Source organism: Babylonia areolata, chromosome 2, assembly GCF_041734735.1.
Source record: "Babylonia areolata isolate BAREFJ2019XMU chromosome 2, ASM4173473v1, whole genome shotgun sequence".
In the NCBI taxonomy this organism is placed as follows: domain Eukaryota; kingdom Metazoa; phylum Mollusca; class Gastropoda; order Neogastropoda; family Buccinidae; genus Babylonia; species Babylonia areolata.
In genome coordinates this window covers 36,138,579-36,158,013 of record NC_134877.1, presented here as the reverse complement: position 1 = coordinate 36,158,013, position 19,435 = coordinate 36,138,579, and the positions used below count along the sequence as shown (strand labels likewise).

Genomic DNA, 19,435 nt, shown 5'->3' with positions numbered 1-19,435 from the left:
GATTGGAGGGGGTGAGGACAGGGGTGGGGGTTGGGGGAGTGGGGGTTGGGGGGTTGGGATAGGAGTGAAGTGGTTGGTGAAGCGTCTTTGTTTGAGGTTCAAAGTTTACTGTTTGTAGTGTTCAATCTGATATCAGTCGTATAGACTTTCTGTACTGATGCAATGGCCACATAGATACACGTATAGACAGACACACACACAAACATGCACACAGATCTATTTTCCAATAGTGTTCAGCTCTATTTTGTACCGCCATGTAGGCAGCCTTACTCCGTTTACTGGGGTGTGCATGCTGGGTATTTTCTTGTTTCCATAACCTACCGAACGCTGACATGGATTACAGGATCTTTAACGTGCTTATTTGATCTTCTGCTTGCGTGTACACACGAAGATGGTTCAGGCACTAGCAGGTCTGCACATGATGTTGACCTGTGAGATCGGAAAAATCTCTACCCTTTACCCACCAGGCGCCGTTACCGAGGTTCGAACCCGGAACCCTCAGATTGAAAGTCCACCACTTTGCCCACTCGCCTATTGCGTCCGTCTAAGGATCTAACGATGATAATGCCCATGACTGTGTGTAGAGACACCAGCGCCTGATGGACATGGATCAGAACGCCTGGTGGGAGACGTTGGGCAAGCTGCAGAGGATCGTGCGCAAGTCAGCCCAGGTGCTCTTCCTGGCCAAGAAGCTCAACAGAGACCAGGTCCACAACTACTTCATGTCAGGTGCCTGTATAAGATTTACGATAAGTTAAGAATGACTTAATTCTCTCACAAAGAGAAATTGCATCAGGTGCGGCAACACACACACACACACACACACACACACACACACACACACACACACACACACACACACACACACACACACACACACACACACACAAACACACACACACACACACACGCACGCACGCACGCACACACACACAAACTCATCACTCACAAGATAACATTAAAGAGTACTAAATTAACAAAACAAAATTTATTTTTTTAATTGCCTTCTGGTTTTTGTCAAGGCCTTCTGGTCTATTTCATTCACCTTGTCGGTTTTTTTCTTTTTTCCTTCTGGCCTGTTTAGTGGAGAGAAGGAAAAGCCTTCTGGCCTGTTTTGTTGAAGGGAGGGAAAATCATTCTGGCCTGTTTTGTTGAAGGGAAAGAAAAGCCTTCTGGCCTGTTTTGGTGGAGGGAAGGAAAATCCTTCTGGCCTGTTTTGTTGAAGGGAGGGAAAATCCTTCTGGCCTGTTTTGTTGAAGGGAGGGAAAATCCTTCTGGCCTGTTTTGTTGAAGGGAGGGGAAATCCTGGCTTTGGTGGAGGGAAGGAAAATCCTTCTGGCCTGTTTTGGTGGAGGGAAGGAAAAGCCTTCTGGCCTGTTTTGGTGGAGGGAAGGAAAAGCCTTCTGGCCTGTTTTGGTGAAAGGAGGGAAAAGCCTTCTGGCCTGGCCTGTTTTGTTGAAGGGAGGGAAAATCCTTCTGGCTTGCTTTGGTGGAGGGAAGGAAAAGCCTTCTGGCCTGTTTTGGTGAAAGGAGGGAAAAGCCTTCTGGCCTGGCCTGTTTTGTTGAAGGGAGGGAAAAGCCTTCTGGCCTGTTTTGTTGAAGGGAGGGAAAAGCCTTCTGGCCTGTTTTGGTGGGGGGAAGGAAAAGCCTTCTGGCCTGTTTTGTTGAAGGGAAAGAAAATCCTTCTGGCCTGTTTTGTTGAAGGGAGGGAAAAGCCTTCTGGCCTGTTTTGGTGGGGGGAAGGAAAAGCCTTCTGACCTGTTTTGTTTGTTGAAGGGAGGGAAAATCCTTCTGGCCTGTTTTGTTGCAGGGAGGGAAAAGCCTTCTGGCCTGTTTTGTTTTAAGGATGTGGGATGGGGAGTTTTATGGTGTACTTTGTTTGAGGGGGAAAATGAGCTTCTGGTCTGTTTTGTTACGGGAGAAAAGGACTCCTTGTCTGTTCTGTTTGATGAAGGGAGAAGACTCCTGGTCGGTTTTGTTTTACGGAGGGAAAATAATTCTGGTATATTTTGTTTGAGAGGGAGAAGACATCTGGTCTGTTGTGTTTAAGACAGGAGGGGGATTTCTTGTCTGTTTTGTTTAAGCGGGTAAAAAGCATTGTTTCTTTTCTTTTGTTTAATCACGGGAAAGAATCAAAGTCAAAGCCTTCGTTATCAATCGTTTTGTGGATACGGGTTTAGCTGAGGTCGATGGGGGAGAACATAAGCTTCTGAAACATGGTGATGCATTGTTTTTGTATTTCTATTTGTATTTCTTTTTATCACAACAGATTTCTCTGTGTGAAATTTGGGCTGCTCTCCCCAGGGAGAGCGCATCGCCATACTACAGCACCACCCATTTTTTTGTATTTTTTCCTGTGTGCAGTTTTTTTTGTTTTTCCTATTGAAGTGGATTTTTCTACAGAATTTTGCCAGGAACAACCCTTTTGTTACCGTGGGTTCTTTTACGTGCGCTAAGTGTATGCTGCACACGGGACCTCGGTTTATCGTCTCATCCGAATGACTAGCGTCCAGACCACCACTCAAGGTCTAGTGGAGGGGGAGAAAATTTCGGGGGCTGTGCCGTGATTCAAACCAGCGCGCTCAGATTCTCTCGCTTCCTAGGCGGACGCGTTACCTCTAGGCCATCACTCCATCTCTTAATAACATGGCATGGGTGTCTGTACATGTGTGCGTGGGTTCATGCACATCTTTGATTTCTTTCAGGACTTTGATTTCCTTTCCGGAAATGACGTGCAAATAACACTTTTCAATCCCTACTTTTGATGGTTTGTTTTCTTTGTGTGCTGGCGCGTCCTTGTGATGAATACATTCTCTATATTTTTTTATGGAGACTTTATAATGCAAAAGCAATAAACTAATACTATTCCACTCGGCCAAATTCCCATTCACATTGTCTCAGTTTATGTTATGTGTTTGTTTTTGGGTTTTTTGTTGTTGTTGTTGTTTTTCTAATTGCTTCGTCGTTCAGATGATAACTTATAACTGTGCATCATTTCATTCACGTTCATGTTCATTATAAAATGAGCAATAATGCCAGTTCATTGTCGCCATGTTCTGTTTGCCCCCTTTTTTCTTCTCTTCGTTTTCTGTCCTTTTTTTTATGTGACCCCAATGGGTCTTTCTTGGAATGAGCATTGACTCTCTCTCTCACTCTCTCCCTGTGTGTGTGTGTGTGTGTGTGTGTGTGTGTGTGTGTGTGTGTGTGTGTGTGTGCACAGTGCAGTGACGGAACCTACTTTTCAAAGAGGCGCCGTCGCAAAATCGGTTAGGCTGTTGGACTTCTGATATCCAGTGTTCATCAGCGATCTGAGTTCGAGGCCCCCGGTTTCAGTGTGCTGCTGTGTCCGTGGGAAGGGCACCCTTCCCCGATTTTCCTCACTCTTCCCTGGTGTGAATGGGTACCTGACTTCGTTTTGGGGGTTTGGGGGGGTCGAGGGCCGGGAGGGGGGGGGGCTGAAACAGTGGAAGGGGAGGACTGGGGCCCGCCTTTCTATGCTCAGCTTTAGACCTACTGGATAATGATAAGAAACTCCAGAAAGAGCTGAACAATACAATGTCTTCAGAGAAGACCCCCTCAATCAAATGTTTCGGCCCCTAACTCCTTATACAAGGGAGGGGCGGAATGGGGGCGGAGGGGGGACGGAGGGGGTAGGGGGAGGGGGAGGTGGGGATGGGCACGGCGAAACTACACCCACCAGCCCTGGTGATCGTAAAAGGGCTATGGGACCATAAAACTTTAATTTTTTTTTCAACAGTGACGGAGCGAGAGGTGGAGCGAGGCATCCTGAAGGCCAAAGACACAGACGAGCACTGTCTGGCCTACGTGCGAGACATCGCCAACATCAACATCACCCTTCTGCGCATGGCCTGCAAGTTTGTGGACGTGGCGGCCAACAGTGTGGACAACGATGCCCAGAAACTGCTCAAGGTCGGCCGCTGAAATATGTGTGTGTGTGTGTGTGTGTGTGTGTGTGTGTGTGTGTGTGTGTGTGTGTGACAGACAGAGAGAGAAGGAGAGAGAGAGGGAGAATGTGTGTGTGTGTGTGTGTGTGTGTGTGTGTGTGTGTGTGTGTGTGTGTGCGTGTGTGTGTGTGTGACTATGTCATCACCGCATATTATATTGTTAAATCAAATTCAAATGGAAGAGAGAGAGAGAGAGAGAGAGAGAGAGAGAGAGAGAGAAGAAATGGACAGAGAAAGATGGAGGCAGAGAAAGAGCGGGGATGGGGTTATGACGCGATTTTCTCTATGTGTTTGTGGTCAGGAGTTACAGTGTGTGTGTGTGTGTGTGTGTGTGTGTGTGTGTGTGTGTGTGTGTGCGTGTATATGTGTGTGTGTGTCTGTCTGTGTGTGTGTCTGTGTGTGTGTCTGTGTCTGTGTGTGGTATGGACCAGAATGAAACACACATCACCATCAACATGCAGTTAGAGGAAACGCAGTCTATTCAGTCTTAGGGCGAGACCAACAACACCGGTCTCAACCAAAGGACAATACAAGAGAACACGTACACGTACACGCACACAACACACACACACACACACACACACACACACACACACACACACACACACACACACACACACACACACACACACACACACACACACACACACACACGCGCGAGCGCGTCCGTGCAACTCTTTACCACACACAGAGAAATATACTACTTAATCTTCTCTGTCTGTCTGTCTGTCTCTGTCTCTGTCTCTGTCTCTCTCCACCGCTCTCTCCTCTCCTTCTGTCTCTCTCTGTCTACCTATCTGCCTGTATGTACGTTTATTGTTGTTGTATTTTGTTTTGTTTTTAAGTTATTGTCATGGCCAGTAATTGTTAATCATTCAAAAGAATAATAAGAGCTGAGTGAGAGGTACCGAGAGAGAGAGAGAGAGAGAGAGAAAGAGAGAGAGGGGGGGGACAAGGAAATAGACATACAGAACTGGAGTGTGAACGTTCACCAAGGAAGAAAATATTGTCTTTCATGAATTTATTTATTTTCCAGAGTGTGAATGGCTGGTGCAAAAGCACTTTGATTTGTCTCTGCACAAGATTCAGCGCTATATAAATATAATGATAATTATTTTTAAGAAAACTGCAGCTTCGTGGTAATACGATGACATTAGAATTGTCACTTGCATGGTTTGATCCCTTAACTTCGTGAAAACCGTCGGGGTACAGTGATGCTTAGTCATGCGCTAGCCTTCTCCATTCTATTGCTGTCACTTACGTCTGGTGATACTTTTTTTTTTTTTTCAAGCCATCCATCGTAGAAACCTTCCTATCTCGATGTTTCTGGGAGCATCGACGCTTTTCAGTGTAGATACAGTGTTTTCAAAGCTCAGGTGAGTAGGGGTAAACCAACAAACTTCTCATCCATCCAGTTAAATAATATGATCAAAAATCTGGCAAAAGCGCAAGTTTGGTTAAATGTAAATATAAGGTGGTGTCTCATCTCATGATGGTCGTTATACGGATTCAGTATTATCTTCGTGCTTAGAATGTACTTCTATATTAAAGGCATGCCTGTAAACGACTTTCTTGTTTTCCTTTTACCTATGATTTGGGTGTATTGTACTTATAAATGTTGTTAGAACCCCCCAGAAAAAGTGCTTTGACTGGAACTTCTGAACATCCACTTTTGAGGAAACGGATGAAAATTAACTGAGGGGACAAAACTTTAGAGAATATTGTCTGGCTGTGTGTAATTATGATATTTTTTTGTAAGGGGTAGGGGTAGAAGTGGGGGGGGAGGGGAGTGGGGACAGATATGCCGACCGAACAGTTGAAAATTAGGCAATCAAGACATATTAATGCTTTGGAAAAATAGCACCTTAACTTTGGAATCGGCTTTCCATCGAAGGGAGGAAACCATTATGTCATGTAAGTGTCTCGTCAACAGTTGCTTCCCTTGCCCGCCTGGCTGTATGTGTGTGTGTGTCTGTCTGTGTGTGCACGCGCGCTTCAGATTTGTCATGTTGGTTTTCATCCGTATTCTCATGCAGCTGCTCCAAAAATCAGGTCGTATAACTCTTTACAGTGAAGGGGAAATCATTAATACAGAAAACAGAAATGAACTTCAACCAAAAAAACGTTGCAGGGTGCCACATTTTTCAGGCAACATCATACGTGACCTAGTTGATGTAAATATATTGCTGTCCAGTCAGCCACTACGAATGCTGAGATAGCATAAAGTTATTACACACACACACACACACACACACACACACACACACACACACACACACACACACAGAGAGAGAGAGAGAGAGAGAGAGAGAGAGAGAGAGAGAGAGAGAGGGAGAACAAAAACACGGAACGACATTTTGCTGTACAGCAATTTGGTATCAATAACATCAAAGAACATGGCTAACTTACAAAGACGATTCCGTAGGATCTCTTTCAAAATGATGCTATTAAACCAGTAATGCAGCATTTTTTTTTTTTTTTTTTTTTTTTTAAGAGAATAGTGATATGAGTGATGTTTTGTTTGTTTGTTTGTTTCTGTTGTGTTAAAAAAAAACCGGGTTGCCTTTCATCCAAACGATCACGTCAAGGTAATTATAAGATACATTAATGTACATTGTTTTTGGCCTGGTGAACACATAAATTAAAAAATGTTAGGTCTGTAATTACATGGTTCGGAGTGATTTTTGAACGCAACAAAAGGGGGGTATCACGCTAATGATGAATTTTGAACGAGGAAGTGACGTTTTGCTACGCGATGTGACAATGAATACAGATGAAGCATGAGATGATATGTGGAGGGCGTTAAACTCAGCTGAATACGGCCTTTTGCCTATTTTCTGTTTGCAATTGATTAAAAGAACAGCTATGTTCAATATCCGTGTAGTTTTCTGCTGTTGTTGGCTGCCCTGTTTTCAGTGCTGTGTCTGTCTCAACGCCACTCACACCGTGTCCATCATACACTGCAACATTGTTTTCCTTGCCGTGTCTGTCTCAACGCCACTCACACTGTGTCCACCATACACTACCACTCTGTGCTCAGTGCTGTGTCTGTCTCAACGCCATACACTCTGTCTCCATCATACACTGCCACACTGTTTTCAGTGCTGTGTCTGTCTCAACGCCACTCACACCGTGTCCATCATACACTGCAACATTGTTTTCCTTGCCGTGTCTGTCTCAACGCCACTCACACTGTGTCCACCATACACTACCACTCTGTGCTCAGTGCTGTGTCTGTCTCAACGCCATACACTCTGTCTCCATCATACACTGCCACACTGTTTTCAGTGCTGTGTCTGTCTCAACGCCACTCACACTGTGTCCATCATACACTGCCACACTGTTTTCAGTGCTGTGTCTGTCTCAAAGCCATACACTCTGTCTCCATCACACACTGCCACACTATGTCCACCATACACTACCACACTGTGTTCAGAGCTGTGTCTGTCTCAACGCCACTCACTCTGTGTCCACCATACACTACCACACTGTTTTCAGTGCTGTGTCTGTCTCAACGCCATACACTGTCTCCATCATACACTACCACACTGTGTTCAGTGCTGTGTCTGTCTCAACGCCACTCACTCTGTGTCCACCATACACTATCACACTGTGTTCAGTGACATGTCTGTCTCAACGCCATACACTGTCTCCATCATACACTACCACACTGTGTTCAGAGCTGTGTCTGTCTCAACGCCCACTCACTCTGTGTCCACCATACACTATCACACTGTTTTCAGTGCTGTGTCTGTCTCAATGCCACTCATTCTGTGTCCATCATACACTACCACCCTGTGTCCACCATACACTATCACACTGTTTTCAGTGCTGTGTCTGTCTCAATGCCACTCATTCTGTGTCCATCATACACTACCACCCTGTGTCCACCATACACTACCACACTGTGTTCAGAGCTGTGTCTGTCTCAACGCCACTCACTCTGTGTCCACCATACACTGCAACACTGTTTTCAGTGCTGTGTCTGTCTCAACGCCATACACTCTGTCTCCATCATACACTGCCACACTATGTCCACCATACACTACCACTCTGTGCTCAGTGCTGTGTCTGTCTCAACGCCATACACTGTCTCCATCATACACTGCCACACTATGTCCACCATACACTACCACACTCTGTTCAGTGCTGTGTCTGTCTCAACGCCATACAATCTGTCTCCATCATACACTGCCGCACTATGTCCACCATACATTACCACATTGTGTTCATTGCTGTGTCTCTCTCATCGCCACTCACTCTGTGTCTACCATACACTATCACACTGTGTTCAGTGCCGTGTCTGTCTCAACGCCACTCATTCTGTGTCCATCATACACTACCGCCCTGTTTCTACCATACACTATCACACTGTGTTCAGTGCCGTGTCTGTCTCAAGGCCACTCATTCTGTGTCCATCATACACTACCACCCTGTTTCCACCATACACTACCTCACTGTGTTCAGTGACGTGTCTGTCTCAACGCCACTCACTCTGTGTCCACAATACACGGCCACACTCAGGTTCACCCCTCCAACCCTCTGCAGTCCTGGTGTTAACCGTCTCCACCACCCAGCCATTCTTGTGGGAGTGTGTCTATGTTCCCCCAGGTTCGAGTTCCCCGAGGTCTCAGATCCACCAGGTCCGTGTTCACACACACACACGCACACAGACACAGGCACACACAGAGACACAGACACACACACACACACACACACACACACACACACACACACACACGCACGGGCGCGCGCACACACACACACACACACACACACATACTTACGCGCGCGCACACACACACACACACACACACACACACGCGCGCGCGCGCGCGCGCAAGAAGAATGTTTTGGAAGGCCAATATTCACCCAGGTCTATATTCTCCTAGGCGCATATTGTATTGTATTGTATTATATTGTACTGTATTGTACTGTATTGTATTGTATTAACTTTTTTTTGTCACAGCAGATTTCCCTTTCACCAGATTGCTCTTCCTGGGGGAGACCGTGTCGCCACAGTGAAACGCCACCCACGTCTTTCTTCTTTTTTCTGTTTTCTGTCCGCAAGTTATTTGCTTCCCTATCAATTTGTATTTTTCTACATAATTTGGCCAGGGACAACTATTTTGTTGACTGTTTTACGTGCGCTGAATGCTTGCTGCACACGGGACCTCGATTTATCGTCTGATCCGAAGGAATGTATATAGTCATAATATATATATATATATATATATATATATAGATAGATAGATAGATAGATAGATAGATAGATAGATAGATAGATATAGATACAAACATATATACAAACATATATTTTAATAATCTTTACACACACACACACAAGTTTCAAGTTTCAAGTTTTAATTATCCTTTCACTCCTATTGGAGTATGGAGGATTACTGCAAAATACTCATTTTCGTGCCCATAACAAACATTTCCAAATACACAACAATGTCACATAAAGTTGAGAAAAGACAAATGTCTTTCAACTCCAAAAGTATAACTAGGCAACATTTGCAAATCTAATCATCTTACTTACAGCTAAAATGACTTTTTTGCCTCCTTTGAGCATATTACAAAAATTAAAAACCGATTTTGGAGACAAATATTTTTTAGGAACATATCTATTTCGTAACTGATCATAATTGGGACATTCCATTATAAAATGAAACTCATCACCAATCACAGACATGTTACAAACCTTACAAAATCGTAACTCTCGTGGTATGCCTTTGTGTCTCCCTGTTTCTATTTCCAGCTTATGATTACTACTTCGAAATCTGAAGAAGCTGATAACATAATTATCAGGCATTTGACTTATATATTTTTCTCTACCAAATCCACTTTTGAAATTTCGATAAAACAAACATTTACTACTCGCCTCTAGAGCATGTCTCCATAGAGTTTGAAAACTATCTCTCAAAGCAATGTTGACATTCTTGCAGAAAGATTCCCTCTCCAAGAAGAATTGACCATCCCAAACACAGTCATACCCTGCTTCTATTAAAATTTGTCTGATACAACTCATCCATTTTGAAGAATAAATACCATTTCGATATACGTCAAGTAATATCAAATATATTTTCCCAGAATATTTTTCTGTGTTTGATATTACTAAGCTGGTCCAAAATCGAACTAATCTCATTTTCACTAACACACACAAACACACACACACACACACACACACACACACACACACACACACACACACACACACACACACACACAGGGAGAGAAAACATACATTTTGGGAAACATAGACCAGGGGGAATAATTTATTTATATTATAAACAGTAATTAACTTATACACCTGGCTGAAAGAAAATTTTGGGGAACTTAAACCTGCTGGAGAAACACGGAGCTGATCCCATCAGTGTCAGGTAGCCACAAGACAAGCCACTTGAGAAGACCCTACACTGCTGCTGTTTCTGAGTAACGTTGATGGTTTTCATTGATGACGACGTTGATTCGGCACTCAGAGGACACCTCCTACAACACTTCTCATACTCCCAACTACTGCTATCGAAGAGATTATTTGACGGGCGCAGTAGCCGATTGGGCAAAGCGTTGGACTTTCAATCTGAGGGTCTCAGGTTAGAATCTCGGTAACGGCGCCTGGTGGGTAAAGGGTAGAGAATTTTCCGATCTCCCAGGTCAACATATGTGCAGACCTACTTGTGCCTGAACCTCCTTCGTGTGTATACGCAAGCAGTAAATCAAATACGCAGATTTGTAATCCATGTCAACGTTCGGTGGGTTATGGAAACAAGAACATACCCAGCATGCGCCTCCTCCCGGCGGAGTATGGCGGGGAAAAAAACGGTCATACACGTAAAAACCCACGTAAAAACCCACTCGTGTGCATACGAGTGAACGTGGGAGTTGCAGCCCAAGAACGAAGAAGAAAAAAAAAAAAATCACAGAGCCAGAGTGAATTGGTAGCGGCGCTTGAAGAGGGGAAGCCGCTACAGTGAATGCCTGTCATGTTTGTAATTTGTACGTATTTACAGATTCTATTTTCTCTTACAGAGGAAATAACGTTATTCTGATTCTAACGCTGATCCGTGCTTATTCAAGTAATAAAAGCAATACATGAAGGACCAGACACCTTCGCTGGCCTGCCACTGAGCTTGAAGAAAACTAGAAAACTAAAGAAGTGGAGACGGACGGAAGAATGCAGCAAAATGAAAAAAAGGAAACTCGGCAACAACCGGGGGGAGGGGGGGGGGATGAAAGAAGAAAAAAAATGAAGATATATCAGCAGGATGGTAGGATAAGCCCAAGATAGCAACAAACATGATTCAGATCTGAAACATGAAGTCAGAAGATAAGGGCGATGAACCCGAAGGACAAGAGTCAATGACCGAAAACACGAGAGGAAATCCCACAGAACAACAACAACAACACACACACACACACACACACACACACACACACACACACACGCACGCACGCACACACACGCACACACACACACGCACACACGCGCACACACACACACACACACACACACACAAACCGTCAGCATATAATTATTAACAGACAAGAATGTACATGATCAAATACAGGAAACAGTACAGATATAACAAAATAAGGATAGATTCAGTTTAGTCCAGTCATCCCTGATGATGAACATGTCTGATTTGCCTGAGTGGGGCTGTCTCCTGTATGGAATAAGCTATTTTTGGTCAGTAAGTGTTCTTCAGCTTTTCAAGATTAATTCAGACTCATTTTGTGTAGCCATCTCTGTCGTAAAAATAGTATAATTTTTTAGCCCTCCCCTGCCCACCCCTCCCCAAACATACACCTTTCCCTCTCAAAATAAGAATACCACTCATCAGAATGGGCTGAGACGGTATTTTGTTTATCGCTGAGCCTGGGTTCGAATCCCGCTCTCGCCCTTTCTCCTAAGTTTGACTGAAAAATCGAACTGAGCGTCCAGTCATTCGGATGAGACGATAAACTAAGGTCCCTTGTGCAGCATGCACTTGGCGCAATTAAAAACAGCCCATGGCAACGAGGGTATTGTCCTTTTGCAAAATTATGTCGAAAAATCCACTCTGATAGGTACACAAATATATATGCATGCATTCAAGGCCTGACTAAACGCGGTGGGTTATGCTGCTGGTCAGGTATCTGCGTAGCAGATGTGGTGTAGCGCATATGGATTTGTTCGAAAGTAGTGACGCCTCCTTGAGAAACTGAAACTGAAACTAAACTGTGTTGGTCGGTTTGTTATTTCGTTTGCAGAAAACCAAGTGGAAATAGATCATAGCTGTAAGCTACAAGTCTCGTGTCGCTGGCAAAGAATTTAAAAAAATAATAAAATGAGGGGAGAAGAATGATAATGAAACCTGTTAAAACCAAGCGGGACTGAACTTTCTCTTCAATGGACAAATACGGCGTCATGGTTTGCAACACTGACCAAGCTGTGGTAACTGCTTCATTCCCAGTCTCCCACAGGAGAAAGGTGGAAGAATGGCTAAGAACTCATCTGCCAGTACAGTGTCCACAAGGGTCTGGGATCGAATCTCAGTCTCGCCCCTTCTCGCTAGTTTGACTGAAAAATCAAAACTGGGCGTCTTGCAGCTTGTCATTCGGATGACACGATAAACCGAGGTCCCTTGTGCAGCACGCTCTTGGGTCACTAAAAGAAAGAGCTCATAGCAGCTTAAGTGTTGTCTTCTGGCAAAATCCCATGGAAGAAAATCAATGCACTCTTGTCAATATTTCTTTCAAACATTTTGGGTAGATAACTCGAACGTCCAAATAACTTTCTAGAGGCAGAGAGCATTCGAACGAACCATAGGAACTGAATCTTGATCTGACATCTTCAAGACATTCTTGACTGAATGCATCCATGAGTAAGCATAAAAACACATTCTCTCTTCCAACGCAATATTGTACTGAACTCAAACTCACCCCCGTTGACCGCATTTCATGACTGATGCCAAAGCTGTCCTGAAATCCATTGTTCTGATGAGGGCACTACTGCACTGTGGGAAGAAGAAAAACAATCGCCATTACAGGACTGGTTGGGGTGTGTGTCAAACTAATGAATCAGAAGACGAAGGAGGAGCTCTACAATCAGTTGTAGAAGCTCTCCGCTAATGTCAGACGAAGAAATACCGTAGGAGGGGATTGGGGAGGGAGGGACACTTCTTTTCATTAGATTCCCCTATCCTCTTGCATAAAATGAAGGTAATTGCCTCGGAAGAAAAGTTGCCATGTTCGTTAGTTCGCGGACACGACAGAGCAGTGTCTTTTGTGTTGTGCCTGTATCAGCGGCAGTGTGGTGGCGGGATCGCAGTACCTTCACTGGTTTAATCTGCAGTATGGAGAAGCCACCAGAGCGACGTTAGTCTGGTATTGTCACCGGGGTCTGCTCAGCCCGTGTTGTGAAGGGAGAAGAGATCAGACACGCGAGGGCATAAAGAGGGCGTTGTTCAGTTCTGATTGGTACAACGCTTAATCAATTAATTGATAAACTAATTAAGAAATGAAGCGATTCGTGAAATGATACGCCACACCACGTGTTACATACACACCAAAAATGCATATCTGTACAATCATACAGTTGCAGGGACAGAGTAGTCTTTTTGACCATGACAGGATGGACAATTATACAAAGTTAGTAGTTATACATGTCTATATATTATAGTCACACACTTCTTTTGCCATTTCTGGCAATGTCACTTTTTCAGGGGTCAGTTGGCCCTACAGACATTAGTCTTTCTGGCACAAAGTCATCATATCACTACCGCTGTCCATTTTTGTCAACACCAAACCGCATTGAAGAACTGAGATCATAACATAGGAACAAGGTATACCCCCCACTCTTTTCTCACCATCAGTGCATGGGGGGGAGGGAAACGAGAAAAAAAATTGTTCGATGTGATATGCGCGTACACGTCTGCAGATCTGTCAGTTTTATTAATCCTTGGTTGAGACAAACCATTATCAAGAAGAAAAAAAAAATTAAAACTCGCAACATAAACAACAGAGCAACCATACGCCAACAGCTTATATCGTGCTCAAGCAAGTGATAAATCATTTCTGCTTGGTTTGACTGACGGCTGAGGAGCGTAGCATAAATGCGGTTATATTGGAATGAATAATGTTCTAATTGCATACAGATGGCAGTGATTACGTCAGTGTTCTTTTTATTGTACTTCCTTCACTGTCCCATCTGGTGGGTTCTCATGACGTCCAAACCATCAACACATAGTATGGCATGACGGAGAGGAAAATCGTTTATCTATTTATTTATAGTCTGTTCATCTCAGATGATGATACTAGACTGAAAATAAATGATATTATTATTATTATTATTATTATTATTATTGTTGTTGTTGTTGTTGTTGTTGTTGTTATCATTATCATTATTATTTGGATTATTATAATTTCTATCATAATGATGATTGTTATTATTAATTAGAAATCGACATTTCTGTATATTCGAATAAAAGAGGAACACTCTGACACTCTTGCAGTCTAGTCGACTTGATCGGTCCGTCCCCTTGGCCGGACACACTACCAATCTGACTTCAAACTCAAACGGCGACTCACTTAACTAAGTCATCCAAACATCAGTTGACCGAGAGATCTCTATAATTGTTTATTATTTGATTCAATAACACCCAAATTCAAACAAAATTCAAACCCATTCAGTGATGTACATATTTTTGTTTGTTGTTGTTGTTTTGAAAGACACTACGAGACGAGAGACTGCCTCACAAGCTGACCTAGCCGAACATCTACACATAGATAAACAGATAGAGAAATAAATAGATAAACAAACAAATAAGAAAATAGATAAATAAATGAAACAACATTCAAAATAATTAAGTGATTGCTTTGCTTATGGGTGAGACAGACCTCTATGAGACGAGCAGCTCCCCCACGATTTGATCTCGTCCAACTTCTTCATATAAATCAGTGAATCAATAAATCAATCAATAAATAATTTCAAACAAAACAAAATTCAAACCAAGTCATTGAAAAAAAAAAACAAGAAAACTTCTGTTCATCTATCTATTTCTTTTGACAGACGCTGTAAGATGAACAGCTGCCCCACGCACTTACACACACACACACACACACACACACACACACACACACACACACACACACACACACACACACACTAGTTACTGGTTTTGAGTTGTGTGTGTGTGTGTGTGTGTGTGTGTGTGTGTGTGTGTGTGTGTGTGTCTGTGTAGCCTATGTATGGTGTGTCTGTCTGTGTGTGATCTTTATTATTATTATTATTATTATTATTTGAACATACACTGCGAAGAAGAGCGGATCACCCCTTAGTGACTTTAAAAAAAAGAATTATCTATTCATTATCTATCTATCTATCTATCTATCTATTTACTTATTCACTGGTGGTGCAGACGCTGCGAGACGAGCGGCTGCCCCATGCCCTGACGTCCTCCAACGTGTCTCGCTTCTCCGTAGAGTGGTCTGGGAAGGAAGGGATTGACGAAGAGTCGCACCGGGCCTACTTCGACGCCTTCTGCGACAAGTTCTTCACGGACGTCACGCGCCTCATCGATTCCGCTATGGCCAAGCACGTCAAGCTGGCCAACGACCCCGTGTTCAGTGAGCCCCTGCAGCATCTACACGCATGTCGTAACCACGTGTCTGCTTTTCAGGTAATGATAATGATGGTAATCATCGTCATAATAAAAAAGGACATAATTATGGTACGCCCGAACCAATCTTATGATTCAAAAGCCCTGGGCGTTGACGATGAGAAAAATACAATGGTGTATGCATACTAAACGCACACACACACACACACACATGCACACACACACATGCACACACATGCACGCACGCACACACACACACACACACACACACACACACACACACACACACATCTTGGCCGTTCAAGGCATATAACCATGTGTACATTTAAAAATAGTAAAAAAAATAATACAAGTAAAAAAAAACAAAAAAAACAAAACAAACAAGCAACAACAACCAAAAACAAACACCTTGACTAAAACATAAATATGAAGACAAGGAGTTGTTTACTGATTTGTGGTAGTTACAGATGTGTTTGTTGGTGTGTGTGTGTGTGTGTTGGGGGGGGGGGGGGGGGGGGGGGGGGGGGGGGGCGTCGATGCATGAGTGGATGGGTGGGTACAGGAGTAGAGAAGTTTTGTGTTTGCATATGATTTCCGATGAATGTTGCTCACCTTTTATGTATACAGATCTACAATCCCCCAACCCCACCCACCCCACACCCCCACCCCTCCACCCGCCATTATTCTTCGTGGACCGGTTGCACTGAAGAAATGTTTTGGTCTATTTTATTCTGATATTGGTGAAGGGTAGAGAGCACGTTGATTATGTTCTGTTACATACTCTTCTTTCAAATTATAATCTATTCTACTCTTGGTGCACATTGTATTCTATTCTGTTCTGTTCTTGATGCAGATCTTATCCTATTCTGTTCTGTCCTGTCCTGACCTGTCCTAACCTGTCCTGTCCTATCATTTCCTGCCCAATCCTGTCCTGTACTGTCCTGTCTTATCCTGTCCTTCCCTGCCCGATCCTGTCCTGTCCTAACCTATCCTGTCACTCATATCCTGTCTTATCCTACCCCGTCCTGTCCCGTCCCGTCCTGTCCTGTCCTGTCCTGTCCTGTCCTGTCTTGTCCTGTCCCGTCCTGTCTTGTCCTGTCCTGTCCTTTCTGTCCAGTCTTATCCTGTCCTGTCCTGTGGTGTCTTGTCCTATCCCGTCCTATCCCGTGCTTCCTGTCCTGTCGTGTCCTATCATATCCTGTCCCATCCTATTCTCTCATACCCAATCCTATCCTGCCTTGTCCTATTCTATCCCATCTTGTCCTGTCCTATCCTGTCCTATCCTGCCTTGTCCTATCCTATCCTATCCTGCCCTGTCCTATCCTATCCCATCTTGTCCTATCCTACCCTGTCCTATCCTATTCTTTCATACCCAGTCCTATCGTGCCCTGTCCTATCCTATCCCATCTTGTCCTGTCCTATCCTATTCTTCCTGCCCAATCTTATCCTGCCGTGCTCTATTCTATCCCATCTTGTCCTGTGCTATCCCGTCCTGTCCTATCCTATCCTAACCTATCCTGTCATTCCTATCCTATCCTATCCTACCCCATTTTGTCCTGTCCTGTCCTGTCCTATCATGTCCTATCCTATTCTTTCCTGCCTAATCCTATCTTCCTGCCCAATCTTATCCTGCCGTGCTCTATTCTATCCCATCTTGTCCTGTGCTATCCCGTCCTGTCCTATCCTATCCTAACCTATCCTACCCCATTTTGTCCTGTCCTGTCCTGTCCTATCATGTCCTATCCTATTCTTTCCTGCCCAATCCTATCCTGCCCTGTCCTACCCTATCCTTTCCTGTCCTCTCCTGTCCTATCCTGTCCTGTTCTGTCCTACCCCTTGCCACCCCACCCTACCATACCCTACCCTACCCTACCCCACTCTACCCTACCCTATCCCACCCTACCCTACACCTATCCTATCCTATCCTGTGGGCAGGGACGGGAGCACGTGGTACAGCAGATCAGGGACTACGTGGTGGGCAGCAACCCTAGCCCCCTGATCCTTCACGGCCCCAGCGGCTGTGGCAAGACCTCCCTCATGGCTAAGGCCGCCAGCCAGGTAAGGCGGCAGTTTCAAGTTTCCAAGTTTCAGTTTGTTTCTTCAGTGTCAGAGGAGGGAGGTGTACACTCCAAACGTGGGGTGTCGGGCGGGCGGGCTGTACTGATCCAGGTCTTGATGACAGCCTGCACAAGGTTCGTTTAAAACATGAACATGAGCGAAATAACTGATAAATGAATATCGAAATAGAATAAAATGAAATGAAAAGGAATAAAACAAAACAAAATGAAACAAAATAAGATAAACACGAGCACCAGAGCATACCCGCACGCTTACAACTGTGTACAAATGCGCACGCACGCACACACACACACACATACACACACACATACATACATACATACATGCATACACTCACAATAGCTTGCATGCAGCAACATGTATTCTCACAGACACAAAGGCCCAAACCCCAGCGGACTTAGGTAGGCAGGTACTCAGATCCCACCCCAAACACACACACACACACACACACACACACACACACACACACACACACACGAGATAAGCGCACGCAGGCACACACAGGTAACGGCACTGCCATACCACGTTTAAATAATGTGTCATCTTAATCCAGGTTTGATCATTTTCGACTGAACACAAAACGTTCATGCGGATATCCTTCAGAGACAGACCAACATTTTTTTTTTCATTGAATGATAACAGAGAAGAGAGAACCGCACGTCTCTGTCAATGATAAAAAAATAATTAAAAAAATTAAAAAACGTAACTACGTTACTACAATATAGGTTTCATCGTGTTATATTGCATCGTATTGTATGGCGTTTTATCATTGTATTATTGTATTGACTGGCGCAATAGCCGGGTGGTTAAAGCGTTGGACTTTCAATCTGAGGGCCCCGGGGTCGCATCTTGGCAACAGCGCCTGGGGGGGGGGGTAAAGGGTGGAGATTTTTCCGATCTCCCAGGTCAACATCATGTGTAGACCTGCTAGTGCCTGAACCCTCCTCGTGTGTTTACGCATGCAGAAGATCATAATACGCACGTTAAAGATCATGTAATCCATGTCAGCGTTCGGTGGGCTTTGGAAACAAGAACAGTCCCGGATTGCACATCCCCGAAAACGGAATTTGGCTGCCTGCATGGCAGGGTAATAAACAAAACGGTCATACACGTAAAAAATTTACATGTCTGTCTGAGTGTGTATGTGTGCGTGCCTGAAATCTGATTGAATGACACAGGAAACGAATGATGAGAACCCAATGGCAGCCCGTCAGTCGGCTCTACCCAGGTGCTTGGGGCAGCCTGTTTCGCAAATGACCCCGAGTTTGTAAAGCGCTTAGAGCTTGGTCTCCGAACGAGGATAGGCGCTATATAAGTATCCATATCATTGATTGATCCATTCATTGTATCGTGCTGTGCAGGTGGAGAGCTGGGTGGGGGAGAAGGCGGTGGTGATGGTGCGCTTCCTGGGCACCAGTCCTGGCAGCTCCACCATCGTGCCCTTGCTGACCAACCTCTGCTCGCAGCTCTCCCTCGTCTACGACCGTCCCTTGGAAGACATCCCCGATGACCTGTCGCCTCTCATCACCCACTTCAAGACGCTGCTCAACGCCTGCCCCTCCGGTTAGTCAGTCAGTCTGTCTGTCTGTCCGTTAGTCTGTCTGTCTGTCGGTCGGTCGGTCAGTTAGTCTGTCGGTCAGTCTGTCAGTCTGTCAGTCGGTCGGTTGGTTTGTTAGTCTGTCAGTAAGCCAGCCAGTCAGTCAATCAGTCATTGTCTGTCTATCTGTCTGTCTGTTTGTCTGCCTTTTAGTCAGTCACTCTGACAGACATATAGTTTGTCAGTCAGTC

The 19,435-nt window shown here is 44.5% G+C and overlaps 1 protein-coding gene across 1 annotated transcript in view; it reads left to right on the top strand.

Moving 5' to 3' along the window:
* The window catches only part of LOC143300733 (NACHT and WD repeat domain-containing protein 2-like), a 93,454-nt gene that overhangs the window by 53,753 nt on the left and 20,266 nt on the right, over positions 1-19,435 (top strand). The window contains exons 6-10 of the mRNA XM_076614625.1: positions 585-729; positions 3,758-3,930; positions 15,368-15,628; positions 17,504-17,626; positions 19,009-19,210. Coding sequence (XP_076470740.1) covers positions 585-729; positions 3,758-3,930; positions 15,368-15,628; positions 17,504-17,626; positions 19,009-19,210 — 904 coding nt within the window. The remainder of the gene's footprint in view (positions 1-584; positions 730-3,757; positions 3,931-15,367; positions 15,629-17,503; positions 17,627-19,008; positions 19,211-19,435) is intronic.